The following is a 15,303-nucleotide window of genomic DNA, read 5'->3' on the forward strand; positions in this document are numbered from 1 at the left end:
TCACCACAAAACAAGAGGTACAAACATCTCATATTTTATTAAGCTAGTCAATGTGTTCGGATCACAGTCAAGACACATGCCGTGAAAGCCCCCAAGCTCCTCCTCGTCCCAGCTGGGGTCCAACAGCCATCCCATCGGTCCCCCAGTGAGAGCTATCTAAGCACAAATCCACAGGCTGGGCTTTTTTGTGCTAGAAAAGGAGGACTGAGGGAGAGATGATTGTCCCTCGCCTCAAACCAAGCAACAGCCCTCTCCCTGCCAGCAGACAGAAACAGGATGAGTGACACAGGGATCCTGTGCCAACCCTCCTGCCCTTCTCCATTCTTGCAGCCACCCCGTTTTCCCCACCCTGTTTTCTGCCCCAGACAGACTGGCTAGCTCTGCTGGATGACAAGGAAAAAAAAAATATATAATCTAAGATGCAAGCAAAGATCCAAGGCATTGCAGGTGGCATCGAGCTGAGCAAGGATGGGAGCAGAGGAAGAGTCGCTTGGCACAGCCCATGAAACCACTGAGCAGAAGTCCAACAAGCACCAGTGACTGTGTCCACCAACCATGGCATGGGGACAGCCCCTGGCCCCTGCGCTGCCTCCATGGGAAACCCAGCGAGCTTCAACCACCACAAACCTGTGCTCTCCCAGCTTGGGGTCACCCCATAAACTTCCAAGAGCTCAACATGGTGTTAACGAAAAGAAAATCAAAACCAAGAAACACACAAAAACACATTAAAAACAATGCTTTCAGCCCACAAGATTTTTTTTCTTTTTTCTCTCCTTCCCAGCACAGTGGGCGTTACGGGACTAGCTTGGAGCTGGTCTTAGCAAGCCTTGAGTTGGTACCGAAATAGCACCATATGGATTAGCAGTGGACCAGAGCTAGCTTTCACAAAGCTCCATCACCACATGACGCTAGCTTGGCGAGTCAGTTTGTGGCTCACTCTCAGGCTGGCATGAATATGCTGTGGTGAGCTCTCAGGAAACCCCAGCCACAGCACTCAGGAGCCATGGGCAGAGCAGCATGCCAGGACACATGGAGCCTCTGTACTGACCTTCCAAGTTTCCTTTAGCCCTGGAGAACTGCTTAGCATCAGCAAGCAACACAACAGGCCAGGGAAGTTGGCCTCCTGCTTTTGGCTTCTCGGTTGGGACTTGGAAGAGATGCACCAAATCCCGTGTGGGGCAAACTGGCACAAGCCCTTGGACATAGCAGATCTCTATCAATTTATACCCAGGGAGGGTATTCCAACTCATCGTGAGTGCTGGGATTGGGGTTAAGAAGTGTTTTCCTTTACCCCAATCTTAAAGACATCAAGTTGAGCCTCCATTAGAAGGCAACACTTCCCAGAGGACACAGCTTGTCATCTTCCAAGGCCACCCTGGAGCTGTGCTGTTCTGGAGCTTTTAAGTCTCCCACTTTTTCAGCTTTGTGTATCTCTGACTGGGGATGTGCATCCAAAAAAAAAATTCATTAGGTCCTCAACCATAGTTGCATGTTCTGGAGAGGAAGCAGGGTGGCACATGGATCTTTCAGGTGCCTTTTTTAAAAGGTTACTATCCCTCCCCACTCAGCCCAGAGGTACAGTGTACTGAAAGGTGCCACTGGGCAGTTAAGATTCCCCATTGAAGGACTAGGGTGTTTTCCTCCTCTCCAGGTGTGCAAAACCTCAGGGTAATATTAAAACAACCCCTCAGGAGACCAGGGCAGTTACTAAGAGATGGTTATGAGGAAAGTAAGGCAACAGCCTTGCTGCCTTTTAGAAAGAAGCCCTCTGATTTCACCGTGTGACCCCCAAGTGGGCTCACTGCAGCTCAGCAACAACATCTTGTTACAGAATTGTTAAGTTTATTTAGTTTTGTTCTTAAACTGACTTCTGTGTTCAGCCCAAACAAATCACCAGTCTGATTCAGGACATGGATGGACTGTGTTAGCCCATCTTCTGTACTGGACTGTGACCCCTTGCTCCCACCCCGTTCAATGACAGCACCAACCTCGTCTACTGCCCTGACCCCATAGCACTTGACTCCCAGCTCTCATCCTGCACCACCAGCAGCCTGGGGAGCTGTATGAACCAAGACACTTGTGACTGGCGTGACAGGCATTCCCTTTTGGCTGCTGCTTTATTTGCATTGCTCTTTTCTCCCCTCAAGATCTAGCTGTGGACAAGGGAATACCTGGCCCAGAGCAAAGCTGAGGAATGCCTCCAGCTCCTCGCTATTTTGATTTCAGCCAAGCAATGCTCTTTTTTTTACCAACCCCAAGTGCACGCTTTGCACTATGCAGCCAGAAGGGAATGACAATTAGACCTCTCAGAACTGCAAACACAACCAGGCTTCAGCTCAAGACCTCCAGAAGAGAGTTGCAGACTACAGACCCTTCTGATGTGCTTTGCAGCAAGGTAGACGGTTTTCTTAAGCAGCAGGGGAAAAAAAAAAAAAAAAAAAAAAAAAAAAAAGCAAAGTCCACCAGCTATCCATCCCACTGAGCCAGGCTTCCGCCAAACAAGGAGTGTATCTCAATAACTGAGCAGCACTCTCCAAGTCAACTGAGGGGCAGAAGGGGAGCCAACTGCTCTCCACTTCACCAAACTGCTCTGGCTCATACACCGAAGCACAAGTCCCACAAGGTGATTCTCTTTTCTTTTCCCACCCCATCAAACAAAAACAATGAGCTAGACAAACAAATGGCTTCAAATAAAAACACTGGTAGCACTGGAGAAAAGAGCGACTGACAAGCTTCACAGCCTATCCTGGATCTCTAAGAACACCCAAGATGAGCTATAGTCTTTGACCTGCCGTTCTGCTTATGTTGTTTCCTTGGCTTAGCCTAGGAAAGCACTGCAAGTTTCAGGAGAAGCTGCAAAAGGAAAAACCTGTAGGGAAACCCTGCCACTCTACAGCCTCCACCTGCCTTTCAGACCACAAGGTATGGACCTTGTACAGCCAGCTCCAGCTGTAACTTAAAGCTTGGCATTTCTCTCTGCTGTGCTACAAGGCTGCATGCTGCAAAGGAACTGAAATTGGAATATAAATGAATCCTCTGGGACTTGTGCTGTTTGTTTTTTTAGTTTTTACCTGAAAACAAGGAACATCCTGCCACTCCAGTACAATGCATCATGCTAGGAAGTCTGCACAGATTGGAGTATGTTACTTGTCTTTCCATATTACACCCCTTTTGTAGCAGTTTCTGGCTGACACATGTGAAAAAATGCGCAAACGTAGAAGATAGTGGTTTTAACTTGCATAGCTGCTGTTAGTTCATGTGGATGGAGACATCTGTTTCTTGAGTACATTGACACAGATGAACTACAAAGAGGCCGTTCAGGCTATCTCCCACCGCTCTGCTGTCCTGGGGGCAACCCGTTTCTTCATTTCCCAGCATCAGCATGTGACAGGATGTCAGACACAGGTTGCTTGAGATGCTGTCAGGGTGGAGGTCTGAAAGGTCCCTCACAAGTCACATGGGGAATTAGCTCTTCCAGCATCCGTCCAGGTAGCATCATCCTTTTTTTTTGGGATGCTAAAAGCACTGAACGGTTTGTGAGCTCAGTCCTGGGCAATGGCGGTCACTGCACTACCTTTGCCTGGAGGGATGTGAGGAGGGGGGTTACACTCAAGTTCTGCCACCCTCTCTAGCACGGCATAGCAGCAGCACTGTGTCAGAACAACCAGAAAAAGAGATAATGGCTTTGAGATCCTCCTTCCTCCTCCACACCTCACTGCAAGATTTAGAAGGGGAAGGGAAAAAAAAAAAAAAAAAAAAAGAAAAAAAAGAGGCATTGGATCCTTCAGAGATGTCTGCTCCATCCCAGGGTCACAGCACTCAAGCCAAGTGGTTGAGCCTTATCAGCGTTTAAATCCCACACAGCTCTTCTCTCTCTTCCAGCAACTCTGCTGGATTCCATTCCTTTTCTCCAAGGTCTAATGCTGGAAACAAAGAAGCAGGAGGGACTGGGGAAGGAGGAACAGAGTCCTTTTCACCTCTCTCAAGCAGCCCGGCTAACCTCTTGTTGCTCATGAAGCATGCAGCTTGTTAGGAGAGCAAGGATGTGCACCAAGCCCATCAGGGCACTTCAGACTGCTCTCTTCTTGCAGGCCAACATCCCTTTGCACTGAGCGCACTCCATGGGGGACAGGGAAAGGAAATAAATATGCTTGTTCAAAGAAAAAAAAATTATATTAAGAGCTTTCCCCCCCTTTTAAATAGCATAATTGTTTCCTTTTCTCTCTGACGTTGGAAGAGTATCCAGAACCCCAAAGGAACTCCACTTTTTCTTTTTTTTATTTCTATATTTTTTGTATATATAAAAACTAAGAATTAAAAGGGAAAAACCCTTGAAAAATAATTAATTCCAAGGAGGGGAATTAAAAAAAAAAAAAGAATAATATCTGCTTTCCTGTCACCAGATTGCCAAAAAAGAGCTAAACACTCTTTGGATCTTCTTTCCCAAGCTAGGAGGGCCCCATTTCTGCTGCGCTGGTTTGGTTTCATTTAAGTAAAGTCCACGCTTTAGAAGCTGCCTGCCCATTTCAGATGACCAAGCAAGCTTTGGGGAGGAATGAGGGGGGAATGAATGACTGCCCGTCTCTCGCCCATCTCTGCCGACTGGGAGAAGGGCAGAGCTCTGCCTCGGCCGTGCCGAGGTGCCTCTCTCTTCTCAGAGCAGTTGGCGCCGTCGGAGATGTACAGCCGTCTGGTTGGGATACAGGTGGAGGGTGTCTGTGTGCGTGCCCAAATTGGATTTTTTTTTTTGGTGGATATTTTTGTTATTGTTGCTGCTGCTGCTTCTTCGTGTCTAAGTGTCACCCGGATTTTTGTTTCCTTTGTTCAGACGCTGCACGTTCCAAGAGGGAGAGAGAAAGGTACACCAACCCGATGCCTTTCTGAACATCAGCCCATCTCTTTCCACTGCTTGTAGAACTCCAGAACATTTTTTATTTCTACACTGGCATTGGTGGCTGCCTGGATGGCAGACTGCAAGCAAGCAGAGACAAAACAGGTTATTTTTTTCTTGCCCTGTCAAGAATACTGCCCTTCACAACTTGGAGATTCTCAGACAGAGTCTGTCATAGCTAAAAGGCCCAATTCTCCTTCATGCTAAAGTTGCTCTGGCATGAGAGGCTTGCACAGACATGGAAATTACTTCTCCCACCTCCCGCAGCATACTTTGCACCACAAAAGCATGACAAATCAAGGGGCCTTCAAGGAAGCAGGAATCACGACTTATAAACTACATTTGGGAAATGCGGGACAGTTATTACCCAAGGCAGAAAACATTTAAAAAAAAAAAAATCTCTTGCCAATCAACCAGATTTTAATCTTGCTAGGAAGCAGAAAGGCTCAGTTCAGCCAAAGAGCTACTGACCTGCATGGGCACTGAGAACGTGCTTGGGTCCTCCAGCTGAAAGCCCGTGATGATGGTAACCATTCCTGTGGTGTCATCCTCTCCACTTCCTTGGGACACTGTCAGTTGTTTGCAGCTGTCCAGTATTTTATAGAGATTCCTGTCAGACAGATGCAACAAAAAAGAAACAGAAGGGAAAGTCAAAGGAAAGACCACTTTGTGCAAACAGTTTCATATATGCTCAGGAGGACATGTGGAAAGCAGGACTGTTTCTCTGTTGCCTGTTGAGGGCTTTTCCGAGACCCTGCTTAGCACCAAGTGTTTGGTGCTATGCAAGATGCACAGATGGATGCCCTAACACTCTCTCTAGGGAATTTTCTAATTACTCATATTGGAGCACCAAATCAAGCAAGCTGCATGATGGGTCGCAGTACCAACACCTCTCCCCAAAGCCAGCTGCCTGCTGGGAATCAGGCTCGGACATCTCCAGATGCTATAATCTTACCAGGCATCTAAATCTTGTCTCTTCAGTTTATGTCTCTCAAAGCTCTTCCCAACATCCTTCTGGCAACGAATGTACCTAAGGAAAGATCAGAGTTACTGAGCTCACGCGGATCCCATCACACAGACTGAAGTTAATGCTCTACAGCAGGTCCACCAGTTGCTGCAGGACCCTTTCACAATGCTGGCTTTTATCAACCAAAATAACACCCAAAGGCCTGCCCAAGGAATCCCCTGTGAAATCCCTTAGATCACTTTCCCTGTCTCATCACCATCACTGTGTGCAGTTCACAACAACACAAGTGTTTCAAAGCCCACCAGCCCTGACACAGGCCTTGAAGATGCAGTTTGTCTTCACAGAAGCACAGCTGTTTGTCCTGCTACAGCTAACCTGGGCCATAATGCAGTACAGCTCTTCCAGCACTCCTAGTGCATCAGTAAAAGGTACTGCTCAGTTTTATACACTGATAAAGAAACGCAACTCCCTCCCTTCCTCAGAAGCAGCTACATTTCACAGCTGAGCAGCAACTACAAGCACATCTGGAGAACCAGCTGCCAAATCTGTTACTTCACCACCTTCCCTCTCGCCAAGTGCATTCCTGAGGCCTGGCTTTCCCTTGGCCCACTCCTCACTCTGCTCCAAGGGATGCACAGCCTTTTCCCACCATTGACATTTTCTCCCACCCCAAAATACACCCATTCCAAAAGCAAGGGCAAATCGCATCACTCTCCCACTCTCACCTGTTTCCCTTTTTAAATTCTGCCTCCAGATACCGGATGCTGTCCCGAGCACCTGCGTTCTCCTTTTTCAGGAAGTCTAAGCCATCGATCACTAACAGGAAAAAAAAAAGAAGAAAAAACATCTGGCTTACAGCTATACTTCTGCAAACTAATCCAGATGTGTCAAGAATTCCTCATCCCACTGAACTGTCTCTGATGCATGGCAGCAGTGGCTGCCACAGGAGGCAGAAGTGGAGGGTGATCAGGGCTTCTCTTCTTCCAGCTGTTCTTCGATAACTTTGTTAGATTCCAAGCATGGGCCACACATAAAACAGGCCCCAAAAGTGACACGTGGAAATGGTGTTTCAGCTGCTCCAGCTGAAGTAAAGGACAACAGCAGCAGGAGAGAAAGCCACCACCTTGGCCCACAGGGCCTCCTAGCAAAGACGGAAGGCAGGCTCAGTTATTTGACATGGAGTCCCCATACCTGTTCGAGGGATGATGATTATGAACCTCCCGCTGGTGGCCAGCTGCTTGACAACGGCCAGGTGCTGGCAGAGAGCCTGGGTGTCCGGGACAAGATAAGGAGACATGGCTGACTGTGCTTTGGGCTGCTGGAGACTTCCCTCCAGCTGAGAAACCTCCAGCTGAAAACACACACATGCAGAGACACTTGCTTCACATTTATGCTGAAACAAACAATCAAACAGGGCAAGACTCACCCTGCAAAGCTCCATCAAGCCCTTCTAACCTCCCAGCACATGGAGGAGAGGACATGGTTTAGTTTAGTGGGCATGGTGGTGTTAGGTTGACGGTTGGACTCGATCTTAAAGGTCTCTTCCAACCTAAATGATTCTATGGATGCAGCCGGTAGGTCAGAGGGAGGTGATTGTCCCACTGCACTGCACTGGTGCGGCCCCACCTCGAGTACTGTGTGCAGTTTTGGGCACCTCAATACAAGGACATCAAACCATTAGTGTGTGTCCAGAGGAGGGTGACCAAGATGGTGAAAGGTCTAGAGGGCAAGACTCATGAGGAGTGGCTGAGGTCACCTGGCTTGTTCAACCTGGAGAAGAGAAGCCTGAGGGGTGACCTAATTGCTGAGGGGTGACTTCATCACAGTCTACAAGTGCCTCAAGGAGGGGCAGCGGAGGGAGAGGTGCTGATCTCTTCTCTCTGGTGACAGTGACAGGACACAAGGAAACAGAATGAAGCTGCATCAGGGGAAGTGCAGACTGGACATTAGGAAATGGTTCTTCACTGAGAAGTTGGTCAGTCACTGGAACAGGCTCCCCAGGGAAGTGGTCACGGCACCAAGCCTGTCAAGGAGTGTCTGGACAATGCTCTTAGGCATACAGTTTAGTTTTAGATAGCCCTGCGAGGAGCAGGGAGTTGGACTTGATGATCCCTATGGGTCCTTTCCAACTCAAGATATTCTATGATTCTGTCTTTGCAGAACGGACTTACTGCCTCTGTGTGGGATGGGAGCAGAGAGCTCCCCCTTCCCTTCCTAGTTTCAGACATTTCAGCCACTACCCTGCCAGTTTTCAGGCTGGAACCAGCATCTCCTACCTGCAGTCGAAGCTGAGCCATATCTCTCATTAGCCTGTTCCGACGAGCTTCCTCTGCAGCCTAGTTACAAAAACAAACTTCCATATCAGTTAGCAGGAAAGACACAAGCTGACACTAGCACATGCTTCCAGAAACAGGGTGAAAAGGGGATACCTGAGTAGCTTTAAGGAGCAAAACTTTCACCTCCCACCAAAGATCTGTGATTATAGTTACAATCTAATAGTAACCTACAGGAAATTGTGCCAAGTACAGAGAATTAGTCCACCTCTGCCAACTCACCATGTGAAACTGGGCTTGGGCCTGGTGCAGCAAGTTGTCTTGCTCTGACTGTGCTATGCTGATGAAGATCCCAAGCTCTGAGTTGAACTGCAGGATGCTGCCTTGCAAGTGGGTAATGAAGTGGCCAAAGCTCCGAATGCAGCAAATCCGAACAACAGACTGCAAAGAAGCAGACAGACAATCACCAGCCATGTCTACCCATGGGAGTCATAGCCTGAGTCAGTTCTGACCCTGCAGCTAGCTCATGCTTTTGGAAAAGGCAGAAACTGCTATTAAAAAAGATCCAAAGGAAACATTTCTGATGGAAAAGTGCTTCTGAAGACAGAGACTGCAGGAGATGGCTGCAGGAAAGCCTACAGTTGGCCAGAAGGCTTTGAAGTGCTTGCAGTCTGGGCTTCCCCAACTCAAGAAAACCTCAGAAAACATCAACAGGCTCTCCCCCATAAATCTCTGCTCAAGCCCTCAGTGCTGGGAAAAGGAATTAAATAAAACAACAATCTATATCTGATTTTGGGGCAGGCACTACTCTTGGCTGGGCTGCTGAGCAAAGGCAGCAAAAGGTGAGCTCACATGGGATGCGAGATTGCTGCACTTTGCTCCAGCTGTCCCAGCAACTTGAGATGACATTCAAGACCTCAGCCGGCTGGACTGTGATTTAACAAACATGGGTCCCACGTCACACATTGGAGCAGTGCCCTCAAATTGAGGCAGAAGATGTTTATGTATTCCCCGCTCCAAATGAAGTGGGTTGGCCTAGCAAGGCAAGACAGGAGAACAATTGCCTTTTTCTGCACACCTCCACTACCCAGAAATGATCACCTTGGCCCTCTCTGCTTAGGAAAACAGACATAAGCGCTCCACAAGGGCAGGGAGTGCCACGTGAAGTGAGATTCCAGAGACTTTTGCATTTACTAGAGAAGGATCACAGAAGTATCCTGCAGCTCCAATCAAATTCCCTTCATTCAAGGTAGGCCAAAGATAACAATTCTTCTGCCCAGCCAGGGAGGTCAGGAGACTTCATGCAGCAAAGCTGTCAACATGTGACACTGCTTCCTTTCATGATGACTCTGACAGGGAAGGGAAGGCAAGGCAATTTTTTGAACACTGATTTTTGGATAGACAGATGACTGCAGCAAGCAGCAATAACATGAACCCACCTCAGACTCAAAAGTTTGGGGTCTTTTTTGGCAAGAAAGAACTAGATCATCACCTGCACAGCTAAGACAGGCTGCATCTCCAGAAAGGGAAAAGCAGCTTGTGCCAAGATTCAGGATCTACCCTGACTCACCTCCTCAACTGCTGAGAAAATGGGCCGGTCCTGCTCAAAGTTAAACCTCTTGTGTGCATTTTTCAGAGGGGGAAGATTTCGCAAGGCCACATCTTCTGGTAGCAGCAAGTTGGCTTTCAGGTCTGGGAGCTCAGCACCACTCAGAATGTCCTTGACTTCATTACATAGGGCCAGCCCTGGAGAGGATGGAGGGGAAGCACAGCAATATATGGTGACTTATGTGGGGACAAAGAAGAAAGCTGCTTTAAGGCACACAATCTGTAATGATCAAGGGCAGAGGTTTTACATTACACATGTACTGTGAGCATGTGTTGAAGGAGGAACAAAAAGGCCACCCACAATATAGAGTGTAACTGTCCCAAACAACCTGCTCGGTACACCATTTCAGAAAAACTGTAGTTAGCTAAAGGTTAGCTTTCCCATTTGTTCCAACAGACAAGCATCCCTGTTTGAACTATGCTTCTCATGAACCATGGGGATCTTTAGGCTGAGGTACAGGGCACACCACAAGCATTTGGAGCTTCAAAACTAGTTTCCACAACTGCCGTGACAAAATCATACCCTTACTTATGGTCTTGACAGTTTATTCCAATCAGGTTGGCCACACACAGACTTCACATACACAGCTGTGAGTGTTGCAGTATATTGTCAGCCATATATAATGTATTAATAGAACTAAAGTCTACAGGACAGTATTTAGCTGGAATGCTGTTTAAACACAAAAACACCACATGCACTATATCGCTTCCCATTATGCTCATACACAAACTGCTACTGGCAAATGTCTCAGCCCGGGATCTATCATACACCATGGAAATCAGTGATGACTAGGCTTGCTGAAACATTACATTGCCACTTCATTCTCCAGTACCTGATTCCTGCAGGTCTGCAGCAGAAGGCAGAAGGTTCAGGAGCACAGACAGCCTGTTCCACAGGCTCTGAGAGCTCTGCAGGAACAAAACACAAAAGGCCACAGAAAATGTCAAGTCACGTGTACGCAATAACCAGGCCACTTGGGTTTTCCAGCATCTTTCACAGACCTCAGAAGAGTAAACTTCAAAACACTTCTTAGGTCAAGATTATCTTAATTCAGCTGGCTGGGTATTTAACATCATCTTCTATCTAGGACTGGGGACAGTAGCTTTAATATCCCCTTAACATCCCATCCCAGGGGAATGGAACAGACGCAGCCTTGCACCAAACACCAAGCACAGTTCCCACCTGAGCACACATGATGATGAGGTCTGTGTTTGTCCTCAGCCAGTCCAGGAACACCTTGACAGTGAGAAGCAGCCCTTCGTTGGTCACGATCTCTAGCTTCTCCTGAAGGGACCGCTCATTCCTGCAGGATTTGTTACTTGAAATGCTTTCCTCAGAGTCAGATACATCATCTGGAAAAGGAAGGCAAAAGCAGGATGGCAGGCATTAAACCCCTTGAGAAGTCAAGCCCTACTGGTATGAGAACAGCACTGGCTTAGTAAGAGTTGAATTGAACTTATCGGTGCCTCCACACATCCTCACAAAACCAGTTCCCTGTCCCCTATGCTGCTGATAAGAGTCTATCACTGTTGCATTTTCTTCTTCTTTGGGAGAAGATGGCTAAAATCTCCCTGTGAAGGTTTTACAATGCCTTAAGCCCTGCAGCAGCCTCTGAGATGCTCACTAACAGAGCAGGGGGAAGCAGCATGTGCTGGCACAAGGACCATATAATTTACTGCAGAGAACAGGGCCAGCAATCACTGTTTAGGTCAATGTGCACCAATTTTCAGGCTATGCAAGAGAAGAAAATGGTAGGGTTATTTTATGACCCAGGGCCCAAGTGATTTTAAATACTGAATATGCTTAGCGGTAATTCTACAGACCTGAGGATCTCAAAGCCACTGCCAATGGAATTGCACACTAGCTACATGAGTGACCTGAGGTCAAGGTAGCAGCAAGCCAGGAATGAACGATGCATTTTGCTACAGTCCCTTATCTATCTGGACTTGTGCAAACTATTTGACATTGTCCCACATAACATCCTTGTCTCTGAATTAGAGACATGGATTTGACAGAAGGACCACTCGGTGGATGAGGAATTGGCTGGATGGTTGCACTCAAAGACTTGTGGTCAATGGCTCGATGTCCAAGTGGAGACCTGTGATGAGTGGTGTTCCTCAGGGGCTGGTATTGGGACTGGCACTGTTTAAAATCTTTATTGAAGACATGGACAGCGGGATTGAGCACGCCCTCAGCAAGTTTGCCGACAACACCAAGCTCTGTGGTGTGGTCGACACGCTGAGGGAAGGGATGCCATCCAGAGGGACCCTGACAGGCTTGAGAGGTGGGCCTGTGCGAACCTCATGAAGTTCAACAAGGCCAAATGCAAGGTCCTGCACATGGGTCGGGCAATCCAAGCACAAATACAGGCTGGGCGATGAGTGGATTGAGAACAGCCTGGAGCAGAAGGACTTGGGGGTGTTGGTTGATGAGAAGCTCAACATGACTCGGTGATGTGTGTTTGCAGCCCAGAAAGCCAACCGTATCATGGGCTGCATCAAAAGAAGCGTGACCAGCAGGTTTAGGCATGCAATTCTCCCCATCTACTCCTCTCGTGAGACCCCACTTGGAGTACTGTGTTCAGCTCTGGGGCCCCCCAACATAAGAAGGACACGGACCTGTTGGAATGAGTCCAGAGGAGGGCCATGAAGATGATCAGAGGGCTGGAGCACCTCTCCTATGAAGTCAGGCTGAGAGAGCTGGGGTTATTCAGCCTGGAGAAGAGAAGGCTCCAGGAAGAGCTTATAGCAGCCTTCCACTACCTAAAGGTGGCCTACAAGAAAGCTGGAGAGGGACTTTTTACAAGGGCGTGTAATGATAGGACAAGGAGTAATGGCTTTAAACTGAAAGAGGGTAGATTTAGATTAGAGATGAGGAAGAAGTTCTTCACAGCGAGGGTGGTGAGGCACTGGAACAGATTGCCCAGAGAGGCTGTGGATGCCCCCTCTCTCGAGGTGTTCAAGGCTAGGTTGGATGGGGCTTTGAGCAGTCTGGTCTAGTGGAAGGTGTCCCTGCCCATGGCAGGGGGGTTGGAACTAGATGATCTTTAAGTTCCCTTCCAACCCAAACCATTCTATGATTCTATGATTTGAATTGCACAGTCATTTCTGCCTATTAGCACAGCAATTATCATTCAATAAACCCTCAGAATCAAAAGGGAGGAAGTAACTTATTCAGAAACCACCCCTGATAGAGTGTTAAGACCATTAAATAGCTCAAGTTTTGAAACAGCACAGCTGAGGCAAGGAAAACTCAAAGCTAAAAATCACATGGGTTAATTCATTCAACCTGGCTCAATCAACCTCTCATTTTCTACATCTATAAAGGTATCATGGCCACACTTTTCAAATACGTTCCTGGAGCTGCAACATCTGGGTAACCCATTGAAAGAAAATGTTAAACAGACCAAAAAACATTTGTTTCTTCCTTAACCCTCATCTCTTTCAAGTGGCTATGAAGCAATGCCGGGAGCCAGTAAACATTAACATGATCTAATACTCCCACTTCAAATCCTGGCCCAGGCAAAGCCTGAATCTTGCCAGTCTGCAGGCCCATTGAATTTGGCAGCATGATGCAAAAATGTTTCCTTGCTCCAGGGAAGCTGGGAGGAATGACAAACAAGACCAAACAGGCCCATGTGGTTTTATCTGAAATACAAACAACTCCCTGTAGTGCATCACATCTCCCTTTCAAGCTGTTTTTTCCCAGAACATTACTGAGTTGTGTAAGTTGCATGGTAATAGAGACATTGCAGCTCCACCTGCTGTGCATCTGCAGTTTGGTTCAACCCTGAGCACTCAGCAAGCCAGTGTTCAGAGGGTCACAGAAAGAGGCCCTCAACTCCTCTCGCATGCACCTAGGTCACACCTTACAGACAAGCTCCTATGACAGCTTTGCAGAGTTGACAATCTGCCATCTCATGGAGAACTTCCTGGACTGCATCTGCACTGTCCATCACCAGAAGCACTAGTAAGTGTCTGATTACAGAGATTTCACATGGGAAAAAGGAATATAATCCAAATTTTTAATACCTGCTGGAATTATCTTCTGTATTATCAGAGCTGCTCAGCATTTAGCTGGTTGAGCAGAACAACAGATAACCCTGACCAGCTGCAGGTGTTTCCTTTGCTCAGGACACATATTCCTGGATGTCAGGCAGTAAGAGTAAAGCTCCTTCAGGAAACACCCAACCCAAGACCTGCCCAGGACTTGGGCAACCTGCTCTTCCAAACCTGGCCAAAGGAGAACTTGCACCATAAGAAGGGGTGGGTTTTAGCAAACAGACTCCCACAGCTTGCAGTTTTCTACACAGAACCGCAACAACAAATATTTTGAACAAGGTCACTGATCCTTACCTTGCTCCACCAAGCTGGGCTTCTCCAGATCTCCATTGACACATGGCTTACTTTCTATTCCATCCTTCAAGACGGGTGGTTCACTGTTCGGTTTCAGAAGGATGTTGCTGAAAGTGGGAGCCAAGCGAAAGCAGCGTTTGGTCTGAAACAGCTGGGTGGACATGGCCTGGAGATTACTGGCTATGCTTGCGTCATTAGTGCTCAGGGAAGCTGGCCCATTGACTGCTGGATCCGGAGCCTCAATTTTAGAGATGCTTGGGCCCTTGGAGTCCCCCAGCCCACTGCCATCCACACAGTTTTTTAAGGCTTCTTTGGGCCCGCTTTTGCCTTGGCCGGTTCCCTCCTCACCTGGCTCATCCTCTATGTCCTCCAAGTCGGACCGAGATTCTTGGCTGTTCATGTCAGAGTCCGTCTCCACATCAAAAGCAGCTTCTGCTTCCTCATCACTCTTCTCTGAGCCACTTTCTGAGCCATCACTGCCCTTTATGGAGCCCTGGCTGGAGTCAGAGTCAAAGCCCTCACTCAGGTCACTCTCATCCACCTTCTGGGGGTGGCGGCGGCGGCGCAAACAGGAAAGGCGGGAGTATTTCTTGCTTTTCTTGCAGTCATTCTTCCGTTGTTCCTCACTGGGCTGATGATTGGCCAAATCAGCTTCAGTTTCCTTCTCAATTGAGTTCAATGGCTCCCGCGGCTCCTGGTCATCTGCAGGCATTTGAAATGAGACCACAAGTTAAGAAAGTCCCAATGTGTCACACAAGCTGCTTGCCAGCCCTGAGCCTGGGGAAACAGTAGTGCAATTTCAGCCATCACTTCTATTAGTGTCTTTAACCAGAGAACAAGTAATGGCAACCCTAGAAGAATGACCCATTTTCTAAAAGGCAACCAGAAAGACTTGGGAAGCCTGGATTCCTACTGCCCAAGCTGTGCTGCTCCATTATCAGGCAGCCTCAATGCTGAATGCTGCTAGACCAGCACAAAATACACAGTTGAATCTTAAATCTTTTCCCCAGCTTCCTACAGTCTGAGAGCCAAGTGACCCCCCAAGCAGGGCAAGGGCACATGCCAGTCAGCTTGATTAAACCAGCCACTCCACCCTGTAACTAGACTGAGTTGAGCTAATCCCTTCCTTGACCAACATGCTCACAGCCTTTCCAGCAGCCCTATGTCACCCTGACAGCTTCAAAACTTATGCAGGGGAGGAGTCATTC

The 15,303-nt window shown here is 47.8% G+C and overlaps 1 protein-coding gene across 1 annotated transcript in view; it reads right to left on the reverse strand.

Annotated features, from left to right (window-relative positions):
• Window positions 1-18: 18 nt before the first annotated feature.
• SMG5 (SMG5 nonsense mediated mRNA decay factor) overlaps window positions 19-15,303 on the reverse strand; it is a 33,854-nt gene continuing 18,569 nt past the window's right edge. The window contains exons 12-22 of the mRNA XM_075040948.1: window positions 14,096-14,797; window positions 10,923-11,092; window positions 10,573-10,648; window positions 9,702-9,877; window positions 8,414-8,572; window positions 8,135-8,194; window positions 7,050-7,209; window positions 6,584-6,674; window positions 5,847-5,921; window positions 5,363-5,501; window positions 19-4,971 (exon numbers count right to left, since the gene is read on the reverse strand). Coding sequence (XP_074897049.1) covers window positions 4,888-4,971; window positions 5,363-5,501; window positions 5,847-5,921; window positions 6,584-6,674; window positions 7,050-7,209; window positions 8,135-8,194; window positions 8,414-8,572; window positions 9,702-9,877; window positions 10,573-10,648; window positions 10,923-11,092; window positions 14,096-14,797 — 1,892 coding nt within the window. The 3' untranslated portion in view covers window positions 19-4,887. The remainder of the gene's footprint in view (window positions 4,972-5,362; window positions 5,502-5,846; window positions 5,922-6,583; window positions 6,675-7,049; window positions 7,210-8,134; window positions 8,195-8,413; window positions 8,573-9,701; window positions 9,878-10,572; window positions 10,649-10,922; window positions 11,093-14,095; window positions 14,798-15,303) is intronic.

The sequence above is a fragment of the Buteo buteo genome, chromosome 11 (genome assembly GCF_964188355.1).
Source record: "Buteo buteo chromosome 11, bButBut1.hap1.1, whole genome shotgun sequence".
NCBI classification, from domain to species: domain Eukaryota; kingdom Metazoa; phylum Chordata; class Aves; order Accipitriformes; family Accipitridae; genus Buteo; species Buteo buteo.